This window comes from Neoarthrinium moseri (genome assembly GCF_022829205.1).
Source record: "Neoarthrinium moseri strain CBS 164.80 chromosome Unknown scaffold20_Wmoseri_CBS_16480, whole genome shotgun sequence".
In the NCBI taxonomy this organism is placed as follows: Eukaryota; Fungi; Ascomycota; class Sordariomycetes; order Amphisphaeriales; family Apiosporaceae; genus Neoarthrinium; species Neoarthrinium moseri.
Window position 1 is genome coordinate 426,825 of NW_026055134.1, and position 25,985 is coordinate 452,809.

At 54.5% G+C, this 25,985-nt stretch overlaps 4 protein-coding genes across 4 annotated transcripts; 1 reads left to right on the forward strand and 3 right to left on the reverse strand.

Annotated features, from left to right (window-relative positions):
* Window positions 1-3,485: 3,485 nt before the first annotated feature.
* On the reverse strand, window positions 3,486-11,230 carry JN550_006123 (uncharacterized protein; the record flags this gene model as incomplete). Its single annotated transcript, XM_049317827.1, has 3 exons — window positions 3,486-5,816; window positions 5,934-11,022; window positions 11,100-11,230. 3 exons carry the CDS (start codon window positions 11,228-11,230, stop codon window positions 3,486-3,488), a joined length of 7,551 nt encoding a protein of 2,516 aa, XP_049172009.1.
* A 1,643-nt stretch (window positions 11,231-12,873) lies between these two features.
* Window positions 12,874-14,692, reverse strand: JN550_006124 (uncharacterized protein; the record flags this gene model as incomplete). Its single annotated transcript, XM_049317828.1, has 5 exons — window positions 12,874-13,893; window positions 13,959-14,309; window positions 14,376-14,456; window positions 14,513-14,582; window positions 14,679-14,692. 5 exons carry the CDS (start codon window positions 14,690-14,692, stop codon window positions 12,874-12,876), a joined length of 1,536 nt encoding a protein of 511 aa, XP_049172010.1.
* Window positions 14,693-19,770: 5,078 nt separating this feature from the next.
* On the forward strand, window positions 19,771-21,192 carry JN550_006125 (uncharacterized protein; the record flags this gene model as incomplete). Its single annotated transcript, XM_049317829.1, has 4 exons — window positions 19,771-19,904; window positions 19,983-20,050; window positions 20,139-20,770; window positions 20,827-21,192. The coding sequence occupies 4 exons, from the start codon at window positions 19,771-19,773 to the stop codon at window positions 21,190-21,192; spliced, it is 1,200 nt and encodes a 399-aa protein (XP_049172011.1).
* A 3,237-nt stretch (window positions 21,193-24,429) lies between these two features.
* JN550_006126 (uncharacterized protein) lies at window positions 24,430-25,177 on the reverse strand (the record flags this gene model as incomplete). The annotated part of the gene is made up of 4 exons (XM_049317830.1): window positions 24,430-24,437; window positions 24,508-24,873; window positions 24,946-25,027; window positions 25,115-25,177. 4 exons carry the CDS (start codon window positions 25,175-25,177, stop codon window positions 24,430-24,432), a joined length of 519 nt encoding a protein of 172 aa, XP_049172012.1.
* Between the last annotated feature and the right edge of the window lie 808 nt (window positions 25,178-25,985).

The following is a 25,985-nucleotide window of genomic DNA, read 5'->3' on the forward strand; positions in this document are numbered from 1 at the left end:
ACAGAAGGATCAGAAAACTAATTATGGAGTCCAAGTCCGAACCGCTCAGGGTGTAACACCGTACAGATGACGTTGGCCAATATAGGGCTGCTGTGCCCGACACAAGGGTCATCTGGTCGGATCAGACACTGACGTGCTTAAACGTGACGGTTCCGAGGCGGTAAACATACAGATCAGGCTTTTTTCATGGGACTCTCTCTCCGTCTTACACAAGTGAAGTGTGGCTGAGGATCAAGACGGTGATGATACAGGGCAGGCGTTTGGGCTCATGAGATCACGGACTCGAGGGGGCTTCCTCCCTTGTTGCCGATGCATGCCCCAGGTCTCCGTGCGTAAATGTCTATTACCCCTCATGGCCTGCAAGAGACAAATCAGGTCTCCAGAGCGCCATCCGCGCGCCAGACGGCCGAGACGGCATGCCGTGCGGTGGGCGGGTGTGCTTTGGGCCGGTATAATGGGAGGTGGTATAGGTCAGGTCCCCCCCAAGGATGCAAAGCTCGGACACAATTCTATGTTTGCTAGATGAAATGATCTACATACAAAAGATTCAAAAGTGAGAGAGAAAAAACAGCCCCAAGCGCCTTGCGTGTGGTAGTAATAGGAAACAAGTCCCCAAGGGCCCGAACTCAGTGTGAGCAGGGGTCATAGGCGCTGGTGGTGTCGAGCCGCTTGCATGAACCATATACGGCAAGATATGAGAGAGGGAAGGGAAAGAACTTGGTCGATTCAGTTACCCCCAATCCACGTGGATTTGTCGAAAGTATGGTTCGGCAAATGCTCCCCCCAAGTCGATAATGGAGGGACATAATAGCGAACACGTGGGGCTCTGAAACCAGTTGGCGCCGAGTTTGGAATAGCCTATAGAGGGACTTCCTATAGTAGGCCACGAAAGAAGCGGTTCGTAATTGAACACGGCATCTTCGACACATTTAGGAACTGTACAAAAAATGATAGACTTGGATTCTGTACTTTTCCGGTACGCCCTGCCGCCAGGCTATGGCCGACCTTTCCTGATAGCCGCTGTATGCTTATACAATTGAGTTTAATGCACGATGCATGATGTACGTACGGCCGAATCGTATCAAAGGTACCAAAACCCATCTGCAGAGCTGAAAGCGGCCGATGGGATAGGTTCCAAGAAGGAGGCGACACGCAAGTCCATATTGACTCCAATATCGGGACAGGGGCAGAACTGCGACCCTTGCAGTAAGACCTGCTTCGTTGGGACTATTATTCCGGTACTGCAACGTCGACGACTAGGCGCCTAGAGTCGAAGCGATGTGACTCTATGCTGATGACTCGCAGTCTACCTCGGGCGGCTTGAGACTGTGTACCGGGCGCCAATAGTACGCAGTGTCTGAAGTCGACATCCGCACCTCGACGTCTACAGCGCGGCTATTTATATCCCGCACGGACTTCGTTCTGTTGACCTTCTCCCCAAGGAGGGTTGTTGTACGTCGCGCCAGTAGCGTTTCATAGCAGACCTCCCAGCGTCATGCCCAGACGCACAGGCGCGGTTGAGGGTGGAATTCGGGAATGATTGACGGCATGGATCGCCTAATTGCTGCTGAGTGGTTCGGCCCAGCCTCCTTACATCCGGTGTGGAAGGGCAGCCAACCATAGCCGGAATTCGAACTTGATGTCGCATGTTTCTATTCATGTCCACACACGGGGGCACACTCTCTTATTTTGAAACTTAGACCGACCTACCACAGCTTCTTCTGACACAAGAGAGTTTTCCTTACGCCTTTGAATGTCGAGGCATGCAAGCCGCAAATGCAACGGCATCCTACTGCAGCTCAAGCCCGATTGCCTAGTTCCGGTTGGTGACAACGGCCGTTTCAGCCGCCAGTGAGGTTGCAGTGCAGAGGCTAAGCTGTACGAATCATGCTTCATCTTGGTTGTATGCAACTGATGCGCCTCTCGGAGGCATCGCAGTACCGGCTCCGTACCTCGGTGAAGACGCCGTGCATGAACCAACCCAAGCCTGTGAGCGACAACGCGCCGGGGGAGCTGGCAAGCAATCACGAATATAGAAATCATGTGCAAGTCAGTGCGACGGTATGTTCCGAATCGGAACTCTTGCATTCATTTCGAATCGATGACGGAAAAGCAGTACACAGGCATAGCTAGGCAGGATCAAGATGCTGTCAGCTTACCATGATCAAACGTCGTACGATTGATTGGGCAGGGCATGGTGCAAGCGAGTATCGACCTACGGATCGCCGAGACTGCTGTGTACACTCAAGCCAAAATGAAGGGTCGATATCATCGTTCCTACGTTGTCATATGATTGTCGAAAGCGACACATGGGCAACGGCCATCTCTACGGGCTTGCTTCCAGCACTTGTAGCAGTGACTTGAACTGGGCCTTGGCGGCGGCTGGGACCTTTTCTTTACTTCTCCTCAGAATATCACGATACACGATACACGATCCTGACCTTGATGGATTATGGCTCCCCTGGTTGAAAAACCAGGTTGTCATTATACTGGGCCTCAGGGCCCCGTGAGTTCGGCCGCCGTCCTGCTGGAATTACTGGGCCTAACTTGGAATTTGAAAGGCATGCAGCTGTAGGACTGGATCCTGGTTTTCCGCCCTTACCTGAACCCGCCGCACCATCGCATATTCGTTTTACGACTGTACGCCGAAAGCCGGCGCCACGACCGTCCAACCTGCAGGATGATCCATCACGGCTACAACTCCGACAGTAGGCGAGTTCTATTACATCCTTGCCGCTATCCGAGCGAGCCGCAGAGGCAGCAATAGTCGTAGAAATGAATGGTCGCATAACCAAGGTAAGGACTGATACCCACGGCTTGTGTGCTAACTTTGTGGCCACCACGTGAAATCCATGATGCTAAAACGCTGAAAAGATTTCACTGCACACCTAACAAACGGTGGAGATGCTTATCGACAAATCCAAGCGATACTGCTTAGTAGTCTTGTAGATATAGCACCAGTATGTAGGGACGAAGATGTGGACAAGGTTCAACCGAACCGCTTCACACGAAATGCACGTCTTGTTGGGATGTACGTGATATATTTCACTCAATATCTGTACCGAAGCAGATGAGCTAGCCCTTGGACCCCCTCTTCTCTTGGCTATTCAATCAACATTCCGGGCCCTCTTTCCCCGGGCAACATGCGCTCTTGTCCAAAGCCCACAAACACGTATTTTCCCATTGCATAGCTTATACGAAGGTTGGTATCTCGATTGCCCTGCCAAAAATGATCATGCCCCCTCCTCATGTACGCATGTCTATATCAAACATCGGGATTGTTCATACCCCAGACCAGAACTCCGTATGCAAAATGCAAGAAAGGGTAACAAAATAAGGTAAAAAGCCGCCAGCGCCCCCATTATCAGGGTCCTGGCGACAGAACAAGATGCGGCAATACGCCGCTAGTACAGGTCCACCGAGCGCCGAGCATGTAGCCAAATCATTGTCATCCTCCGGCCTCTTTCTTCAACCGCTTGTCGCCTCTATTTGGCATCGGCTCCTTTACTTCCATAACTGCTTGCACTGTTGAGACTCGGCGGTCGGCCATCCGTACCATCAGAGGCTGCAGAGGGCGACAGGTTGTCTTGGCTTCCGAGCAGCTCGCCCAGCGATGCCGTGCTCGACGGACGGTTCTTCCGCAGGACCGCCTTTGGTGGCTTCTCTGCTTTCTCCGTCTTATCTTCGCTGTCCTTGCGATTCTTGATCAACTTCCTGAAAGGGCGTTTCTCCTTCTGCGTCGAGACTGATGTTGCTGTCGTCTCTGCGATAGAGCTTTTGTCTGATATAGAAGATCGATTGTCGCTCGACGTGCGGCTGGTCATCTGCACAGGAGGCGGCAGTGTAGACCCTCTATGAGAGGCAGCAGCCGGAACTGGTACCACTGCATCAGGTCCAACATCTGAAATGATCGGAGGGCTCCTCGATGGCGACGATCCAGCTGTTTGGCCAGCTGCGCCAGTCTCAGGTTGAGAAGCTGGAGGTACCGAATGCTCGTGAGCTAGGGAACCCGATGAGGATACTTGACCGGTGGTATACGTGTCCAGCTTCCGCCTGAGAAGTTCAGCTTTCACCGGCTTGGCCAAGTAGTCGTTCATGCCAGCAGCCAAACACTTTTCTCGATCGCCTTGGATTGCTGATGCTGTCATGGCGATGACCAGAACTTTGCGCACAGCCTCGGATGGGTCTTTCCGCAGCAGCTTGGTGGCTTCATATCCGTCGAGGATAGGCATCTGGACGTCCATGAGGACAACGTGATACGGAGTACCTTTATTAGCGTACTCTCGAAGACCCTCGACGGCTTTGAGTCCATTCTCGTATGCATCCACTTTAGAGTAGCCTAGTTTTCGTACATACTGGATGGCTATCCTTTGGTTGATAAGGTTGTCCTCCGCTATGCACACTCGTAACTGTTCTTTTGGAATCTGAGTCAAGTCCATGAAGGGGTTGGGCGAATGCTCTCGAGGAGACGCCTCACGTGATGGCGCCTGCTGCTTGTCGATTATCTGCGGCACGTGTACTTGCTGTACATCACCTGCGGAAACTTCTGGCTTCGCTTTGTCAAACGCAACTGTAAAAAATGCAGTGGTGCCGACATTTTCCTCGCTCTCGAGTTTGATCTGGCCATGCATCATTGTCTCAATCAGAGATTTGCATATGCTAAGGCCCAATCCGCTTCCTCCGTATTTACGGGCGGTGCTGGCATCTGCCTGACTGAAGGGCTTGAAGAGCTTCGTTAGTTGTTGTTGGGGAATTCCTATGCCAGTATCTCTGACCCAGAAAGTCAAATGTGCTTGCTCAGGGGTCTCAGATTCGACTTTGGCACCGATCGTAATGGAACCGTCTTCGGTGAACTTGAGGCTGTTTCCGATCAGGTTGCCGAGGACTTGATGTAAGCGGATCGGGTCTCCGTATATAAGCATTGGAGGCAGGTGGATATCCTGAATGATCTTGACATTCTTCTTCGATGTCTTCTCTCGGTTACTGTACGATACGGCACGTACTACCTCACGCACCATCTCCTCGGGGTTGAATGCGATGATATACAGCTTCATCTTGTCAGCCTCCATCTTGGAGAAATCAAGAATGTCGTTGATGACGGTGAGGAGGAGATCAGCCGAGACACGGATTGAGTCGGCCATCTCAAGCTGGTCTCTGTTGAGGTTGCTGTCTCTCAGCAATTCAGAATTACCGATGACTCCATTCAATGGTGTTCTTAGTTCGTGAGACACGTTTGCCAAGAACACACTCTTTGCCTTGGCGGCCTCCTCTGCAATCTTGACATTACGAATCGCTTTGGCCTCAGCCTGCTTGGCCTTCAGTTCTGCGGCTTTGGCAGCAGCAAGCGCTTCCTTTTGCATTTCGATCATGCTCCTGTTCTCAGCAGAGACCTTTTCTATACTTTTCATTGACAGGGCGTTCGAGTAACTGATGCCAATCTGCTGAACCAGTAATTGCAGCACAGTAAGATGTCTAGTCGTAAAAGTGCCTGGCTCGCCTTCGAGGTATAGGACGCCTAGAAGTGGCTTGGATCCATGGCGTATAGGTATGGCGATGACCGTCTTACTGAGAGGGTTTCGTCTAAGCCAACTTTCGTTGACATTTCCAAATCTTTCGTCTTGGATCAAATCGGGAATGAAAACTGCTTCGTTGACCTGGAAGCGTACACAGTAGTGAATCACATTTTCAGCAACCAATGATGTTCCAGCAAGGGGCTTCCCGGGGATGTGAGCTTCAGCGCCTCTTTCAGGCTCACCACTCGCGGCAATGCAATATTCCCCATCTGCGGAGTCTTCGTCCTGCACAATGATGGCAGCCTGTTTGATTGTTGTCAGCTAAAATGCTCCATTATCGGGCAAGGTGTTTGTGTAACCAGCTTCAACTGATAAAGGCACATTTGAAAGCGGAGCCAAGGGGAACGGGGTGTCACTGACCTGAGTTGCTGAACCACCACATGTCTGCAGGACGACGTCACACATGGTCTTTAGCAGCTGGTCCACACGCAAGACTGATGATATGACCTGGGATGAGACCAAGATAGCGTGCAGGTCGATCATATCGAGAGCTGGGAGGCCGGCCCCGGATTGTGGCATCGAACCCCGCCACGCGGCCATGCGCGCATCTTTGAGCTCCACAACGCCAGGCTGGGCCCTCTGCTGGATAGCCTCTTCACCCTCCGGATATGTGACTGCAGCGTTATCCCCCGCAAAGTCTGTCTGTACGCCAACCTCGACCGTTCGCAAGTTTGCCGTCGGCCCGTGGAGCAACAGAGAGTGCTCGTCTTCGATACGATGAGCCATCCCCGCGGCGCCGAGCTGTTGCCACAGCCCAACGGACTCCTTGAGGACAGCTCTAGCAGATCTCCTGGCGGACTGGCGGATGAAGAAGCCGGCCATAAGGAAGTTGCCGAGGGCCTCTTCAAATGTGAAACTGTGCTCCGCAGCGTGGTCTAGGGCTGTCTCGTACTGGCGGATGGCAAAACCGTGGTCTCCCTTCAGCTCCGCGATCTGGGCATCGAGCCACTTGGACCATGTGAGGTAGTTCACGTTGGACACTACCTGCCAGTCCTTGATTCGTTTGTTGAGCCCCTCGAGGATGATTATGGTCTCCAGCGTCTCATTCTGTAGGTTTTGCTCTTGCTTGCGAGGGTCACCCAGCTTCTGGAACATAATACCGGCAAGCGCTAGACCGTGAAACAGCATTGCTGCGCGCGTATTCCTTGCAGACCATATAAGGTGTTCATTGGCTAAGCACTTGCGGCCAACCTCACAAGCCTTGTCGTAGTGACCGAAGAGATAGAGAGGGATGATCTCCATCGTCTCGTAGACTAGTAAGGATCTTCCGCCATTGTGAGTGGATTTAGCAAGCCACGATTTGTACTCGGACGATACGTGTTGGTCGTCGGACATGATTTCTGTCGCATCCCAGTGCCGCGTCTTGCCCTGCATGGCACGGGAAACTTGCCTGACGGCGATTAAAAAGGTCCCTCCTCGCGTATCTTGAGTCCATCCTGGAATCTCCTCGCAGCAATATTGACAGATGGCCTCCAGATCCGCGTAGTTTTCACTTGCGAAGAACCGCATCTGAGCGGAGAGGCCAAAGCTGAGGATCACGGAAATGCGATCCCCAGCACCGGCTGCGAACTCCACCACTTGCTCTAGTTGACTGACGGCCAAAACGAGCGGGACCTGTATGTGGCTAATGAAATTCGCATAGATCATGTATCCCCGAGCAGAGGAGAATGGGTCTTTTAGTCGACCAAACAGTTCGATGCAACGGCTTCCCATCTCTGCGCCGAACTCAATCATGTTGAAGCGAGCAACGGCAATGAACGCGATATGAAGCAGTGCCATGCCGGACTGGGGAAATGAACCCTTGTCGAGATGAATTCTCAGCATCGTTATTGAGAGATTGAAGAAGTCCAGGCAGTCACTCCAAAACGCGGCACTACAAGCATCTGCAAGAATGGCGCCAACGACTACAAGCTGAGGATCAATACTCGAGATATTCATGACCTCGGCGCGTTCCATGGACATGATCCTAGCTGACAGCTGCATGAATTCTGCGTCGCACTTTTCGAACGTTGGGTTGGTATCGAAATCAACCTTGAGATGATTCAAGCTCTCCTTCAACGTCGCTAGAGCCGACACGGAATCTCCGCTTTGGGCTTCGATTCGCGATCTGAGAAGCCACGCAGGGGCCTTGTCGCCAGCCGAGCTCGCTCTTTCAAAGATAGTATTGATGTATTCGTGCGCCGCCTGACTGTTGCCCATGAACACATTGCATTCAGCCGATCGCATGTGTAGCTCGAGGGTTTCTTGGTAGGACCTATCCTCTCCGTCGTCCCAAGCGTTAGGCTGCAATAACGCAACGGCATGGCCATAATACTTTGCGGCAGTCGGCCGTGCACCATTTTCGACTGCTGTGGCAGCGCACTCCATAAGGTGCCTTCGGAATGGCATGCGATGGTGGATTCGTCGCTTCACTAGGTCAACAGATGCGCATATGTGCGAGGCGATGCTGTCTCGCCATTTTGGATCATCCCCATAATACTTCATAAGCGTCTGAGCAATGATGAACTGTTGCTTGCGCATATTGCACTCCTTCAAAGAGGATGCAGCTTGCAAATACCTATCGTGTGCGAAGCGAAACCTGTCGTCGGATTCACCTTGGACAATGATGCAGGCAGCGACAGCCGCTTGAAGACCGGCGATTGCATCTTGTTTGGTATACTTTTTTGCTGGTAATTCATCGGCTTCTTGGCAGGTGTCGTCAACGAAGTCAAACTCCCCGCTGAGCAGCCGGCAGATGAGACCAAACGAGAAAGAGCTGCCTACCAAAGATGCCCACGTTAGAATGGACCGAGAAGTCGACGGTAGCTCGCTCAGCCGGCGGGTGATGAAATCATGACCGAGAACATCGTACCCCTGCTCACCCTTGAACTGATCGAAGAGCTTGTCAAGATCAAAGCGCCAGCGGCTTTCTCGATGATCATACCAGATACACTTTGATCGATGACACGCGTTGAGCATCTCCCGCATGTAGAAAGGATTGCCAGCTGTTTTGGACTGTATGACCATGGCTAAGGGGGCCACCTCTTCGGGCGGCCTGCATACAGTCGAGGCCACGAATTGGAGTATTTCGGTCTCGTTCAGGGGGTTCAATTTGATCCGGGTGATTCGAGGCCCACTTGACTTGGGATGTTCCTCGGTCTCAGCGGGCTGCAGTATGCGCTGGACTTTCTCTGGGGCCAGCTCATCAGACCGGAAAGTTATGATAACCACCATCTTCAGTCTTGCAGCTATCATCTGTGTGATCAGCTCCAGACTCTCGGAGTCAGCGAAATGTAGATCATTCAGACAGAAGCAGATGAAATGGTATGTGCTGAAGATCCTCAAAATATCCAGAAATGTGTTCATCAACCGGATTGTCTTCGTCGAGCCCCCAGCACGAAGAAAGTCCTGTGAGCTTTGAGACGACACCCGTGGACTACGTGGGTATGAGGTGGTGCCCCCCGGCGAGCTGCCAGGTGACGATCCGCGCCTCCTCAAGGCAGAACGAACACTACCTCCCTTCGATGGACTTTGAGCAGTCGAGGCCGATCGAACGACCGTTGTGCCTTCGTGGGGGCCGAGGAGAAACTCGGGAAGGCCAAGCGTTTTGTGCAACATGGGCCAGATGGGACGCACGTAATCCTTGAGTGCAGAATGGAAAGGGGTCTCCGTGTTCCGCTCACCCCAGGCCTGCTTTATTAGCGACGACAGGAGCTTGAGCAACGGGCCGAAAGCCGTCCTTCGGGCCGTGTCGAATTTTGAAGTTGCACAGTAGCCTCTCCTCCTCGCATCGGCAAGGACTTGCTGCACCAAGAAGCTCTTCCCCAGCCCACCAGCACCTTCAATGGTCACGACCTCGCAGTGACCACGCCTCCTGAACTTGGCTGAACCCAGCTGTCTTGACAGACTGCTCGTGCTCTCGATGGCACTCTGCCGCGACGGCTGGCGGTCACTAAAGCTGTCTACAAGACTCTTGGTCTCTATAGATACCGATTGGTGTCTCTCCCAAGCCCTCGTCAATCGCGGCCCCGAGTTTCCCGAGGATACAGTGTCTCCAGATATCGTCTGCTCATCTGTTCCGTTCAGCGAGGGGTGGAAACTGTTCCGCGATAGTCGTGAGTCGCTCAGTAGATTCTGGGTGAAGGAACCGCTTCTCCGGTTGCCTCCTTGCCCTTCAACAGAGCTTGCACCCTCGCTGGACACGTCCGCCGTATCGAGCAGATCATTCGATATGCTCGACGCTTCTGAGTATCGATTGGTTGAGCCATTAACGATTGCGTGTGTTCTGGCAACTCGTTCAATGACTCGGATTAGTTCCTGCCGCTCCTTGGTCCGCCCTACCATGGACGTAGGCAGCATGAAGAACGAGGAGATGTCTCGCGAGGCTATGTGCCATGCCTTCAGGGCAACCTGATCCCCGTCGATGAGAAACTTCTGCACCATCTGCAAGTCGTACTGTAGTCCGCTAACCGAGTGGTAACGATCTTGTATGTTCTTTGCCGTGCATTTTTGAATAATCTTGCCCAGAATCTCCGGGACGTCCAGCCTCACATTCGAAACCAAGGGTATTCGGCGGCCAAGCACGCTTTGGACGACATCGAGAGGAGTCGCGCCGGTGAAGACAGGCTGTTGAGTAAGTAATTGCCAGAAGAGAACGCCGAGCGAATATATGTCCGTTCTTGTGTCTGGCTCGGCGGGTAGGCGGCCTGTCTGTTCAGGGGAGATGTAAACCAGCTTGTTCTTGGCGCCGAGCTCCTTCGACAGCGTTGACCAGCCGGTGCTTGTAAGACCGTGCTCAAACGACCGAACTCCCGAGCCGAAAGAGGTCAGCTTGACCCTGTTGGTCTCCTGGTTGAAATGGAAGGCGTCGCCCCGGATCTCGCCGTGTACAGTCCCATGGCGATGGTGCAGGATCTCGAGGCACTGAGTGGCACCGATGGCGAAATCGAGGAAATTTTGCAAGCTGATCGGCGGATCCAGCTTGTAACCATCCCGTCTGTCCGCCTCGAATCGGTCCTCGACCTTTTTGGCGAGATAGAAGGCCGGCCCCAGATCCAAGACACGGAAGATGTAGTTGGTGCCCGGGTACTCGTAGATACCGACAACGATGGCACCACGGTCGCCGGGCTGCGGAGTCAGCCTGATGAGATCGAAGGGCTTGACATTGTGTTCTCCTTCCGGGTCCGCCGTCGCTATGAGATTCTTGCACGTGTGGAAAGCTCGCTCCTCGCGCAGCACATGGTATGATATGCGCGCGACTATGGGCTGCTCCTCTACACTCGGCAACTCGGAGGTCGACTGAGACACAATGGGAGGAGAGGCGGTGGATCGTTCGCTGCCGCCCTCGCTCAGAGGTAGGGAGCTAGACGAGGAGAGCTTGCCGGCGAACGCCGGGGGACTCGCCACATCGCGGGAGGGCGTCGTCGATGTCGTCGAGTACGGCGAGACAAACCGTGTGCCAAAGACGTGCCTAGGGAGTTTGACGCGTTAGCCACAGAGTGCAACTGGGACGGGATGGCGCTCAAGGGGGTGGGGAGGAGGCTGTACCAGTTGTCGTAGGTAGAATGGAATGGGCGCTGGGACTCGTCCCATGTGTAGCCCGCGATCTGACGCAGTCGCTCGAATATGCGAGCCGGGGGATCGAGCTGGTCGTCCGTCACAGCCACGGAGCCGTCCATGGCGAATCGGGGTTCATAGGCCCGACTGCGACGGGCGGGCGGGCTGGCAGGCTGGCAGGCTCGGCTCGGCTCGAGGGGAGGGAGGTTACGAAGGCGTTGCTGGAGCGGCAGTCATGGCAGGTCTAGGCGGAAGGTGTCATGTGCGCCGGGGCCTGTGTGCCTGGTCGTCAGTCGACTCGGTGAGGCAGAGGCAGAGTCGACGATGCAGGCGGTCGTGGTGGTGTGGTGTCGTGAGCAAAAGTCGAGGGTCCTGGCTGGGCGGGCCCAACTGGGCTAGAGAGCCGCCGGCTTGTGCCTGCTCTGCGTCGATCGCCAGTGGTGAATACCCAAGTGGATGCGGCACGGCGATCGGCCCTCGCTTGCCAAGTCTAACAGCGGCTTCGCCCTTTGGTTTTATTGTTATTTCTCTCTTTGAATGGACATTCGAGCTGTCCCAACAGCGATAGCCACGCAGGCAGGCTGATACGGGCTACGGAGCCTAAGATGCGGACGGGAGGCGTCTGTTTCCAAGCCCGAGTCGTCCCTGGTCGAGCCAGCGTATGCAAGGAATCAAGCCAAAACTCCTCCTTCCCCAGCCACCCCTGTCCGTTCTAGCGAGCACGTTTGTTCTCAGCCTGCCGTACGCACTCTCCTTGCGGCCCGACACAAAAACCCAGCACTGGGTCTCGTCGCAGATGCTTATTAACTGAAGACCACAGGGAACCCGATGCTCGCCAACAGGGTACCTAGGTAGCAGGCTGCATGGGCTTCAACGGCTATCGATATGCAGGTCCAAACCTCCTGGACTAGAAGTGCACACCTTTTCCAATGTCATCCTTGAAACCAACGCTTCTTGTTGGATGCACGTAGATAATGACGACTGACTCGGACGGTCCTTTTCTGGAACAAGGGGGCCACCCCAAATTGGGACGGAGCTCTGGCAGGATGATGTAATTGAGCGGCCCAGCCGCCCCAGAACGTCAGACCCTGAGCTCGCGGCTAATCAATGTTCCCGCCCTGCCCGTCACTAACACGGAAACGTCTGGTAGACGCGACTCGGTATACTGTACAGACCATCTCTGATGAAAGCGGCCAATTGGCCAAGTGTGTAAGTGCAAGCCTCGTTTTTACTTGCCAAAGAAAATTCAGGACATCAGCGAGATGATTCAACTCGGTATCATCATACTTGCTTCGATCAAGAATGAGCGGTACGCGTTTCTGCCAAAGCACGTTTTAAGCCTCGAACTTCCATTGCCTGATTGGTCGCGCTTTTCAGTCGACGAGGAAATGAAATAGCCCATATTTAAGAAGTCATAAACACAGCACATGAAGCAGCACATGGTCAATTGCAAAACCAACAATTTAGAAATAACAGCAGCATTTTTTGCTTAGTCTATCTTTCTATTGTGGTAAACGTATCCCTCTTGGGGGACCGTGTCTCCACGTGCTCCATGGCACGCGAGAACTATATTAAGACCATTCCGTCATCGCATCGCATTTTTGCCGCTCATCAAATATCAACAGCTTCGTAAACCCTCTGAACTCCAGCTGTCTAGCTTTACCGGGCCTCTATGGCTCTAGGAAAAGCCCTCTCATGAAATGTCTAACACAACGCTATCCACATCTCTCTCTCTTTCTCTCTCTTCTGTCGACGCCATATTGCTCTATTTGGCGCGGCTGGGGAGCGACTTGGCCGCGACGGGGCCCTGGTTGAGGCGGCGCTCCTCGTTCTTGCGGCCGTTGACGAAGTCGGGGTAGTTGAGCGTCAACTCAACAGCGCCGTTCACAATGTGGTCGGCGGCCTCGACACCCAGCATGAACGAGTGGTCCTGGTTACCGACCTCGTATCTCCAGCTGCCGAAGCGGCCACGGGAGTAGATGTCCATGTCCTGGAGCTTGGGGAGGAGGTCCTTGAGGACGCCCTCACGCTCGAGAGCGGGGGTGGGGTAACCGTGGTCGAACTTGCGGTGGTAGGTCGAGACAATCTCGTCCTCGGGCTTGATCATCTCAGTGTTGACAAGACCCTGGATACAGTCTCGGAGAAGGTTGGCCTCGTCGACGGGCTTCTTGGTCGACTGAGAAACCTCGAGCATGATAGACCAGTAAGGACCCTCCTTGGCCTCGGAGCTCTTGGCCTTGCTGCCGTCACCCAGCTGGAGGGTGGGCAGCTTGGCATCGGCCTGAGGCTGGTTGTAGGGAGAGTAGTTGGAGAAGATGGTGGCACGGTAGAAGGGGCAGTTGTCCTCGGGGAAGTACAACCAGCACTTGTCACCGATGCGCTCGGGGCGCTCACCTCGGATACCGACACCAATGACGTGGGTGGACGAGTAGTACAGGCCCTTGCTGAGGCTGACAAGCTCCTGGTTGCCCATGGTCTCAACGAGCTGGTCGACAGCCATGGTGGAGATCAGCTTCTCGTAGGCAATGGTGGTACCGTCGGCCATGGTGACGACCTTCTTAGCGGCGTCAACCTTGGAAACGGCGCCCTTCTTGCCGAAGCGCTTCTTCTCGTCGGGCAGGGTGTTGGCAACGGCGATCCAGATACCGCCAGTACCGTCACGGGCAGGGAAACGGAAGGTGGCGTTGGGGCCCCAGTTACCGGCAGTCTTGTTCAAGATGACGTTCTTGGTAACGGTCTTGACATCAGGGGCGGCCACACGCTCACCGAGCCAGGCAGCTTGCATCTGTTTTCCGGGGTCAGCTCTAGCAACAAAAAAAAAAAGCGCGTGGACGGGGGTGTTTCTCTTACGTCAGTGGTAGGGACGGCCCAGACCTTGTAGTTGTAGGGTCTCATGAAGATGTTGGCAATGCCCTCACCAGTCATGCGAACAATCCACTCGTCAAAGTTCTTGGGCTTGGTGTTGGCAACACGGCACTCAAGAGCAGCATCGATCAAGCCGTCCATGCAGACGACCTGGTCGTCCTTGGGCAGCATGGAGATGTTGTTCTGGAAGGGGTAAGGGACCCAGAGGCCCTTGTAGCGGACGTAGGAGATACGCTGCCAGGTGAACCAGTCATCGTCGTTGGGCAGGGCCTCGTCGATGCAGTCGTCGAAGTACTTGTAGTGGGAGAAGATGACGTGGCCACCGACATCGTACAACTGTGGTTGGGCAGGCCAAGGTCAGCGGGATTGCAGCAGCGGCAATGTGAGCTGGTGACGACTTACGAAACCCTCAGGGGTCACATCTGTAGAGGCAAGACCACCGGCCTTCTCAGCCGAGTCAACGATCAACCACGAAGGGCCGTTCTGCAACCCAGGTCAGCAAAGGAGCACCACGGTTTTGGCGGTGAAGGCCAACATACGATCTGGTTGAGGCGCTTGGCAGCACCGAGACCCGTCGGGCCAGCACCGATGACGAGAACGTCGACGTTACTAGACGATGGCAAGTCAGCACAAGGCGAGGATCGTGGGACGTCGACCGCAGTTGGGTCAATGCCGTCCCAGGAGAGAATTGGCGGGAATACTCACATGTCTGCGCACATAGTGTCTCACTTGGGGGGCTTCTGTGGTGGGGGGAGGGATAGCGAAAGCAGGCGGCGTATCTCGAGATGATTGATCTGGAGATAGCTGGAATGAACGTCTGGGTTGAATCCAAGGCCAACAACAAAGAGGACGAGGCTGCTAGAGATGATGCTTAAGAAGGGACGAGAGGGTGAATAGAGGGATCGGGGACAAGCAGCTCTATCAACAATGTTCGAGAAAACTGTGGTAGAAAATAGGGGAGAGGCCATGGGTGGGGCGCTGTGCAGGGATGGCCCGACCACCTTGGCAGCGCTTGTAGCAGCTACAGCAGCCCGCGACGCCCGGGGGCGCGAGTGGCCAGCCGGTTTCAGATAGCTCCAGGTATCCGATACCCCAATCGGCCTGGGCCCCTGGGCCCCCTAGGTGCGTCGATTCCCCAAGCTTGGCTGGGAGAGTGGGTGAATTCAGTAGCGCACCTTGGACCGGTACATGTGGCACCCTGAAAGCCCAGAACTCGCCCGAGCTTTGTGGGTAACTGGGTAGCCGTCCCCAAGTTGCGGCCCCCTCACCGACTCGCGGTACCGCAGGGTGCTTGACTGACAGGAGCCGGCCCTCCTCAATCGAGTAAGGAGCGCAAGCGATGTGCAAGCTGTCCCGACCGCGAACCGCTCGGCAACACCAATGGCTGACTTGTGTGTGTGCGTGTGTGGCCATCTCCCGGTCGACAAAGAATTTTCCGACTGCGCGCCGGCCGTCGTCTTGCGTGGCGACCCAGGTAGGGTTGACTACACAGCAACTATAGAACAGGACAAATCTGGTGGCACAGCAACTAGGTGTCCGACTCCGGTGACGATTGGACGGCCCTCCATGCCCCGCGCTAGTGCGTCCCAACCTGCCTATCACTGCAAATTCATTATACCCCCCCTCCAAATGGCACCGAGACCAGGGGTCTAGTGCTACTGTACCTGAGATGCTGGAGAGATCTTCAACAGTTCACCCAGTCGCCTTAGCCTCGGGGAGGGGGGGGGAAAAGCACCCTTCTGTCCTCAATAGGAGATTGAGGCTCACCCAAGTCCTGCATTTGGCCCTTCGAAAGAAAGAAAGCAATTCCTGCAGATGCAGACGGCTCAAACAAGCCTCCCACAACGGCTGTGCTTTGTCCTTTCACTCTTCGGGGGGTGGTCAGCCATGTTTTCTCGCTCCATGTACAGAGTACCGCTGAGAGGCCAAAGACGTCAATAATGTGCAACGCCAGAATTTCCCTCGACCTGCTTGCAGGTTCCCACAACCCGGGCCGCCTCAAATCGCCGGATCAACAGTCACGTCGTGCAACCCTTGCTGTCGCTAATTTTATAAGATGAAGCAATATCCACGCCCGCCGCCAGCACCCAGATTCTTGACCAGCACGGGCTTGGCAGCCCACGTTTCACGGCTGGCTCCCGCAGATATCACCATCAAAGCTCATGTCCGTCATTATGGTGCCGTTTTAGTCAACCCATCCCCGGCTGCTTGGGGCCACCCATCCAAGATTCATGTTTATCCGTTGGTCACTGCTCAAGGTCCACGGGCGGCTTCCCGAAGGCAGCGGGCAGACTGGGTATTCGGGGGCAACGGGCGGCCAATGGCGAGCCACGCGTTCCTCACGATTCACGGCCACCCTGGACCTGAGTCAAGCCAGCTACCCTTCTTTAGCGGGAGAGTCAGGCAAACCTCCCCCGTGGCGTTGGCGACCCTGCGTTTGCCCGTGTGGCCGCTAGCGTCAGTATTTTTTCACCACACCATCAACTAATAATAATAAGGTGCTACCTGGCATAGTTGTTGTGTTGCATTTCCCAATTACAATATCATTCGTGGCTTGCGAAGCTGCTAGCCGACTGATCTGTCTGATGTTGGTAGACGATTCATCACCGAAATTGGGTGAAGATGGGTCTCGGCAGATCGTCTAATTTCGATAGGGAGCGCAAATCTGAGCCAGTCAAGCCTATCGTCTATGCAAAATGCCTGGTCGCCCGCCCCCCTGCTCGTCACACAAAAGGCAGGCTGATAGGCCGCAGGCCAAGTTTGCAGGGCCTGTCAAGCATCAAGCTTGCAACCGCTCCGTCAAAGCAAGGAGAGCCGCACGTAATTGCTGATCCGTGGTCCACACGCACCAAGGAAACTTGTCACTAAGAGGACAAGTACTCGGTTGGATCCGCAATCCGTGAGGCAGTGCTGCTGTTTGGGAATGAGGAGCTTGATGAGACCCGGATGAGGCTGTTTCTTTGTGTGCGGAACCCCTCCAACTCGGCCAGGATCTGCATAATGATTTGCAAGAGCTGCCAAGCCGTCGTCTCATGTTGATGTCCACCAAACCTCGAATTATCCTTTAGGCTTTCGACGTCGTGACGAGGGAGTACCGGATCTTCAGACCTCTGCAGATCGGAACATCCCCTTAGAGGATCTGGCTGACCTCCTGGTTTTTCGTTTGAGGCATTAGCTTACGATATTCCCGGATCCTTGGCACACGACTCAAGAATTGCTAATTATATACTGGTGACGACGCAATGGTTTACCACACTGCTGACAGCTGTCTTGAAACTTTGAGAACTGGATCGGTAGCTTAGGAGCTTATTAAGACACATGAGGTTCTGCAAACACTTGCAGCTGCATAAGCGCGGCAGATGCTTGGCTTGCAAGCGCGTACCCGCGATGTTTCTGAATTCTCGCCAATCGCGGGATGGTGCTGCTGCATATTGCTACCAGACGGACGGGAAATCCTATTGCATTGACAACTGCGGACGCTGGTACGCGGCTAGTACAGCATGTACGGGATAGGCTTTACGAGTCTGCTGACTAGTGAGTCAGATAGGGCCGAAGCCAGCCTCATCAAGAGTTCTGAGGATCCCATGAGCAGGATACGACACGTATACGCCACGCAGGTATACGAGCTGTTGCACTCGACCCCGTGAGCCAAGTGCTACAACACGGACAATGACAAATCCATGTGGGTGTGTCATTCTCAAGCTTCTCCCTAACCGACTCTGGTACAGAGACTGTAGAACGGGGTAACTACAAGAACGATCATTGAGCTTGAAACTACCAACGGCGATTGCACGTGTATAGTCCACAGTCGCAATATTCGAGCTTGAATTAGGAAAGCTGTGGAGGACGATCGCGTCCATTGGCTAGAGAGAAGTCTACGGGGCGGCCATGGTTTCGCACGGCCGTGTGCGGCCCCCCGTCAAGGTTTGAGGCTGCTGAGACACAAGATCTGAGATTCGACAAGCCTTCGAAGCACCTTGTTCACGGCTGCGCGACGAAGCTGCTCCACAAGGCGCTGCGGAAATAGACCATCGCATGGTGGTGAAGCGGCTCTGCCGCCTGGAAATACTATCGACAAGGCAAGACAGGGGGGCGGGCGAGGTGAGCCGCCCGCTACGGGATCCGGATTGGGCACGGGCGCCAAAGACGTTCTCTTATCGTGAGGTTGAAGATGACGATTTCCGTTTTCGTGGAGGCTAATGCAGCCTTTCATCTCCCGGTCCAACTGGTGGCCGCGGCATCTTGGCGAGAGCTGGGCCCTGGTCGACTAGCCATGTGTGATGGAAATATCTCTGCGTGCTAATGGCCTGAATGGGTGCATCGCAGAAAGATCTAATATAACTTGGGTCCCTGGCTTGCATAGTGCTGGAGTGGTCATTCCAGGGAGGCTATGGCCTGGACGCTATGCTGCTCCGTAGACAATACAATACATGATGGTCTTCAGGCAGTCCTAGGGGATGGGTGACCGTCAACCCCGGCTGTAGTGACTACGGAGTATACCAGTACGGATAGGTGGAACCCCTTCCGCTATACTCTGGCGGCGGGTAATTCTGCTGGACATTCCCATAGAAGCATGCAATTGATGAATTAGTCGCACTGCGCAGTATTCGAATGGCACCCTAGTCGCTCGGGATCCCATGCTCCTCTTGACTGAACTCAAGGGGCTTCGTCTCGAGGCGAGCTAGGTACAGTACAGTAGAGAGGTGTGCGTGTGTGTAGTAGTGTGTGCATCCAGTCGCGGTGCTGCATGTACTTTCCAAATGAGCTGGGCTGAATCGTCCGTCTAACCCGTTCGGGCCCACTAGACGCGAATCTATTGCAGCAGCCTGCAACCGCCACGGAATTATGGTTCATGCAGTCCTGTTGCGGAAGATAGAATGAAAGAAAAAAAATCTGAATTCGCCTAGCTTTTTCGTTGACGAGCAAACCAACGATGGCAAATAGCACCTCACAGCCACACTGGCGGTCCCCATCGCACCTGCTGATCCCTCCTGGATGGAAAGTTGCGCAGTGGGTTGGCGCGGTACTTGATTGCCAACATGCAGTTATTGCCCCCGTTGCCTCCCCATTGCCCCCCTGAGTAGAGCACCTTGGCCTCTGCTTTTTTAGGGGCTGGATGACGCGAGAGAGAGTGCCAAAGGTGGCCGCACAGCACCGTGATAGGCTGCGCGCGGGTGTGGGTCGCAGCGAGCTGGGACTTTGGCCCCTCCATCCCCGGGGGCACGCTGTTAGCCCCTTTTGCGCGCCGCCAGGTACCTCGCTGCGCTACACTGTACTGGAGAGTCCAGTGCTGTGCTGTGCCAGGGAACAGGCCTTGCGCTGCAGCGATATCCACGACCAAGCACGGCCTAATTTGAAAGAAACCGGGTGCTCCCCCCAAGTCTGGCCCGGGTCTTCTCTTTTTCTTCCCGATTGCTATTACTACTACTACTTCCTTTCTTCCCGCACGTCGCAGAAACGCAACCGTCCTGCTCTTCTTTTGTTGTCGACTCTCCCCATCCAGCATCATTTTCTTTGAAAGTGGTCCTCCTTGGCCAGAGAGACAACGCCTCGCTCCTCCCTCCCCCCCCCCGAATTCTCGCCTACGCCCCCCCGGGGACCGACTCCACCATAAGTCTTTAATTGGTCTTAGCTGGCTTGGCCGCTGTCACTCGTTACTTTTGCAACACGCTGCAGAAAAACTCGCTTTCTTTTCCAACTGCTCTACCGCCTTATACCAAACCGTTGCGCGCGTCCGCCGACCTTCGTTCTCTTACACCAACCACAGCAGCACCTGCAACCTAGGAAAACCGACAAAATGGGAGCCGACGAGAAGACCAGAAGCTCCGGCGAGGTCGCCCGCCCTGAGGGCACCATCCTACCCACCGTGAACCCGGAGGCCCAGAAGCCTGAGCCCCCGAAGTCCACTATCCACCCGGCTGTCTATGTTGCGTACGTCGAACCACCTACCGCCCGCTTGCGATTAGATCGAGAGAGACGACGAGCTGACCGTTGATATGACTTCTACAGAACATGGATTGGTCTTTCCTCCTCCGTTATTCTGTTCAACAAGTGGATTCTGGACACGTTGGAGTTCCGTAAGCATCCTCCCCCCGGATCTCGTCACTTCGCTGTGACAAGACGAGAGAGGGAGAGCCTGCTGGTCACTAACACGCTCGCGCGCAGGATACCCCGTAATCCTGACCACCTACCACTTGACCTTCGCGACTGTCGCTACCCAGATCATGGCCCGCTACACTTCTCTTCTCGACGGCCGCAAGACGGTCAAGATGACTGGCCGCGTCTACCTGCGCGCCATTGTCCCTATTGGCTTCTTCTTCAGCTTGAGCTTGATCTGCGGTAACCTGACCTACCTCTACCTGTCTGTTGCCTTCATCCAGATGCTCAAGGCCACCACCCCTGTTGCCGTGCTGCTCTCGTCCTGGGTCATGGGTATTGCGGCCCCCAACATGAAGGTCCTGATGAACGTCTCGGCCATTGTCGTCGGTGTCATCATTGCCTCGTTCGGTGAGATCAAGTTCGTCTGGATTGGTTTCGTCTACCAGATTGGTGGTATCATCTTCGAGGCCATCCGCTTGAACCTGGTACAGGCCCTTCTGAGCTCGGCTGAGTACAAGATGGACCCCTTGGTTTCGCTGTACTACTTCGCCCCGGTGTGCGCCGCCATGAACGGTCTTGTCGCCCTTTTCTGGGAGATTCCCAAGGTCAGCATGACCGAGGTCTACCACGTCGGTCTGGGAACGTTCTTCCTGAACGGCATGTGCGCCTTCCTGCTCAACGTTTCCGTTGTCTTCTTGGTAAGTTTCGTCCGATTCTAGGAGGATGCTTTGCTCCGTTATTAACGACTTCACAGATTGGCAAGACCTCTTCCCTGGTCATGACCCTGTGCGGTGTCCTCAAGGATATCCTGTTGGTTGCCGCCTCCATGATGATCTGGGGTACTCCCATCTCCGGTCTCCAGGCTTTCGGCTACAGCATTGCCCTGTGCGGTATGATCTACTACAAGCTCGGATTGGACGCCCTCAAGGGCTACGCTGCTGAGGGCGGTCGCCAGTGGGCTGAGTTTGGCGCCACTCGCCCCGTTCTCCGCAAGGTCATTGTGATCGTTGCAGCCCTGTTCTTCATCTTCGTCCTCTTCGGCGGTCTGGCCCCGAGCTACGCTACCGACTACGCTCCCTACGTGAACGAGGTTGCCTCCAAGTACGGTTGGAACGCATGAGTGATGAGATCAGACGAATGAACCCAACTTCTTCCCGCCATACGACTTTGTAATTTTCCCGGGCGGATGGAGTCTACACATATGAAAGGCTCGCTGGGGATTGGCAGAGCGAGCCGACCACACGGATGGGCAACGCTGCCAAGGCGGCAAGGCGTTCCCTGATTGATTCCAACCGTACATACTTCGTACCGATTTGACACATTCATCTTCTCACACCTATTACTTGATTCCGAAACTCCCTTTAATTGGAGACTCTCATTTGTGTTTGCGGAAGACACTTGACGACGATTATACAGGACAGCGGATGGGGTGCGCAGGAAGGGCCCCCCTTTGCCTTGTACAACTATAGAACGAGCAAAGAACGGCGCAGGGTCGGGTTGCATCTTTATGATTGGGGGCGTTTGATCTTGATGCAGTTTAGACGGCGCAGAAACATCTAGACAGCACCTGGCATATATGAAAAAAACCTTGAACAACCTACTTCTTGAGTGTTTCGCCCATGAATGCCTGCGTGAATCGCCCCACGTCGAACACCTATAGACCACATCGTCTCTGCTTGCAGGCTCTGCAGGGCTTAGTTATGCCGGCGGGCGTCGAATTAGACACCGTCGTCTCAACCACAATCAATATCACAAGTTACATGAATGAATGCCAAAGATTGCGTCACTCCGGCCCATGTTTAGGTTCCCCGTCCGAACAGAACCGCGGGTCGCACACCCCAACACAACACGCCCTCCTCACGGACGTCCGAGCTGCTGACCCGCGTGCTTGGGCACAGGACCTGGCGGCGGCGCCTTTGAGACCGTTGAGCTCTCCGCCGCCGCCCAAGCCCTACCACTGTCTTGGGCGTCCTCGTAGATGATCCTCGGTCCCCGCGCACATTTGGGGGGCCGCGAGTTGCCAAAGTTTCTTTATATTGGCTACATCTCGTAATGTGCATGTGGGGGTTGTTTTTTCTTCGACATTATACTCCGTCATCCCCGCGAGGAGCGGACGGATGGACGGGAGAGGAGAGCGAGAGGAGACAGACACGATAGACTCACGTCCTCGTGTTCAGCGACACGCCCGGGAGTGGGCGCCGGCCCTGAGACATTGCCGTATCGCCTTTGCGTCTTATCCGTCCCACCGGGTAGGCGAGCCTGACGCTTCCCATTGACGGGTACTGCCCGCGTCGTGGTAATAGCATTTTGGAAGATGAAGCGCCGAACAGACTTGGTTTGTTTTGTTTGCTTAAGTCTCGATTTCATTTTCCCACCAATGTCGAGTATACAATCACGCCCCCCCTTGCAAACCCCCGTTCCTTGCAGGTGTACGCGTACCCGGAGTATAGAGTCGGACGGTCTCCGCAAGTGGCAGGCCGGGTCCCACGACGGAGTGTGTAGTTAGGTCACTCGGCCAGGCTCGGCGAATGCAACCCGCAGGGCTGCGCAATATACTCGGGACGCGCAATCTTTCTGCTGGCGATCTCACCACGTTTTCCTCCCTGCGACGACACATGTAGATTCTCCGGCTTTCTAGTTAATGTCCTTCTTTCTTTTGGACATTGTATCTTTGATTACCGTGGTCTACCTCATACCATTTCGGGGCACCAAGGCGAAGTGGAGGGAAGACTCTCCCGACGTTTCATTGGGCCCAGATGCATGTTTATTCGTAAGTCTGTATACTCGATACATGACAAGCATAGCAAGCCTAACACCACCCAGCCCTGACGCCCTTGCTGCTTGTTTCTGTCTGGGGAGGCAAGCTCAGGAAACGGCATTTGTACCCTGTACATGGAACGACGAGATGGTGTGATTTTGACGCTCCTTCGTTTCTTTTCAAACCGTTCATCTCCTGCCCACGTGCCGGCTTGTTTGGCCACAGCGTCTTAATACTAGCTGAAACATCGAATGGTTAAAATGTAGGGCTGATTCGGACACCCGGAATGCAGTTGAGGTTGGAGGAGGGAGCTCGTCGACTCAAACGTTCACTGACGAGGCAACGTGTGCTTGAGCTTCAGCGGGTGGTGCGCTCTGGCAAGCATGGCGTTTGGGTGCATTGCCACCAAGCTGACACCTCGTATTGCTGCTGTGGTCATGCTGGCGGTTGGGTCAGACAACAATACACCAGGCCACGTCAGAGCACTAGTGCTTGTGCTTATATGCCCGTATGCCTCTGTGGTAATTCAATATGGGCCGCGTGAATCCAAAGAATTGCCCTTGTTTGGCTTATGAAGGGCCTTCAGCATGGTCAAGTTGACGACCTTTCACGAGGACCACGAAGTGTTGGTTCACCCAAGATCAGAGCAGTGCTCTCTCAACTCATTATGGACCAACCACTACGAGCAAAGCACTGTGACCATATGCTTCATACGTAGCTTCGTCCGGAGAGAAACGCTCTTTTCGAAGGACTTTCATGTCCTGAGCGAAAATTGCAAGTACTATATTACCTTCTGCTCGCTACTGCTCAAGTCGAAGACACTGGTCAAGCATAGACTGCGTGATGTTGACTAACTTGAATTGAGTAATCTCTTGACTTCCAAGAGCCAATAGCAGGCTAGGGACCATATCGAATGAACGCCATGTGTATGTCTAGAATTCAAGTCTTCAGCGGAGGGGTGCTTGCATCATAATAGCTAGCTTTTACTAAGCCCTCTCGGCCTGTGGTCGTTCCAGGCTCAGTATGCTCGCCCACACGCGGTGTCCGATATCATGGGGTTTGGCTATTGTAAATGAGCGCGGACAAAGACAGGCGGAGTAGCCTTGTCTTCAAATGTCGACCGAGGATCAAATTCACGTTGGACGCGTAGCCTTGCGGTTACAAAACATACTCCTTGGTGATACCTCAAGCGGAAACCCTTGCAAGAGCGCATATCGATTTTCTAGTCTGTCATAATCTGCGAATGGTGCCAAACTGCACCTGACCAAGTGCCTTGGCTCATCTGCAGCTAGACGGCGTACACTCAGGCTCACGGAGCACCCATCCTCAATTTCACATTGACAGCACAAGGGGAGAGTCCCGCACGAGAGGAGCTCAGCTTATGAGATTCCCTCGCTGGTCGAGGATTCGTCGGGTGGTCACTCTGGGCGTCACGGTTCGCAAGACGTCGGGTATGGTCGTGTCATTTGTCATTTGTCAATTCAGAGCAAATCCCTTTGGGCTCCTAATGCCATGATGTATGATGCAGTTTTACATCCCAGTGTCCTTTAACCCCTGAATGAACCCAACGACATGAGAACGCGCAATGAGAAAAACCGTTTAGAACTCTGTGAGGGGAGGTTGAATGTTAGCACGGCGTGTGGTAGGCGAGGGGGTAGGTATCAAGCGGGCACGTACTGAGAGGGGTGAAGAACCAGCGGTTCTTGCCGCTGGTGTAGCGCTCCTCCAATGCCTTCTTGACGTTCTTCTTAGCATCCTCCCGTTGGCTGACCTCCTTGAAAGTGTCGTTGGAGACGGCGCCCTTCAGGCCGTCGAGCTCGAGAGTGTAACGGGTGGGCATCAAGTGGTTGTAGTTGACGACCTTGATGAAAGGCTTGATCTTGGAGCGCTTCTCCTGTCTCGCCTTGGACATACGGCGGGTGATCTGGGCGGGGTATCGCTCAATGCCGGCGACGATGGCGTGGCCGTAGGGGTGCGCCTTGTTGCCGGAGTCGACGGGCTGGATGATGACAACCTGGGAGGAGACAAACACGGTCAGCGCGCCTGTTCACACGAATTTTTTCCCCTCCAATCTCTTCTCGTTCGAGGGTTCCTTGGAGCAGGCATAATAATGACCGTGAGGTGGTGGCTCATGGCGATCGGGTTCGAGGTGTTCTTGATCTCCATCCTTTTTCTTCTTCGGGGCTCGTCTCGTGCGCTGGCATGCTCTCTTCTCTCCTCTGTCCTCCCCCGCCTCCCTCGATAGGAACGCTCCCCAAACGGTGTCTGCTTGAAAAAGACTTACCTTCTTGCCGGCGTATCTGCCGCGGGTGATGATGGCGACTCGGCCGACCTTGAGGAACTTCATTTTGACGTCGTTGGGCGGGGGTCAAACTGAAGTTGATGGGTGTTGCTGGCTGGGCGTTGGGCGTAAGGGGATTCGGGATACGATGGACGTCTCAATGCCTTCGCTCAAAAAAGTTCGCCTAGAGTGGAATTTTGCAATTGTGTGGGCAAAGAACCTAAGCGAGGAAGACCCGAAAAGAGTGGGGAAAAGCCCATGCCCATCGACCTATCACCGGCCGGGGCTGGGCTCGACTGGAAGCAGTGGAAAAGCGGCATGGCCCATGCGTCTTTGTCCAATGTCGACCATGCCCGGCCGGGCTTAGCAGGTAGGTTCGCGGTTAGCGCGAATTGAACAGCAGAACGAGCCGAAAGCTGCTGGAGCTGAAGCTGCACCGCACCGTCTCTATTTCACGGACAACCTGGAAGTCACTCGCTGCTGCATCAGATCGCTACCCGCCTACTGCGTACCTAGGGATTTCCTAAGCACTGCAAGTACAACCAAGAACACACGCACACACAAGACCTTGTGACAAGCATCAACACCACCAACAATGGCTCCTCCCACGTACATCATCTCACGCGTCGCCGACCCCATCTTCGCCCTCGTCATTGGCCTCGGTGCAGCCACCACGAGGATCAACCGCGAAGAAAAGGCAAAGGGACAGACAACACAGCAGACGATCGAGTCCGCAAAGAGGTAAGGCTCTTCTCCTCCTGCTGTCTCTCAGCGGCGCCCCAGTCTCGCCTCGTGTCTAGAAGCTCACACTCCGCGCATAGGCGACTCGGTTTGAGCACCAAGAAGGCTGCTTAAGCAAGCTGCACCGTACTTC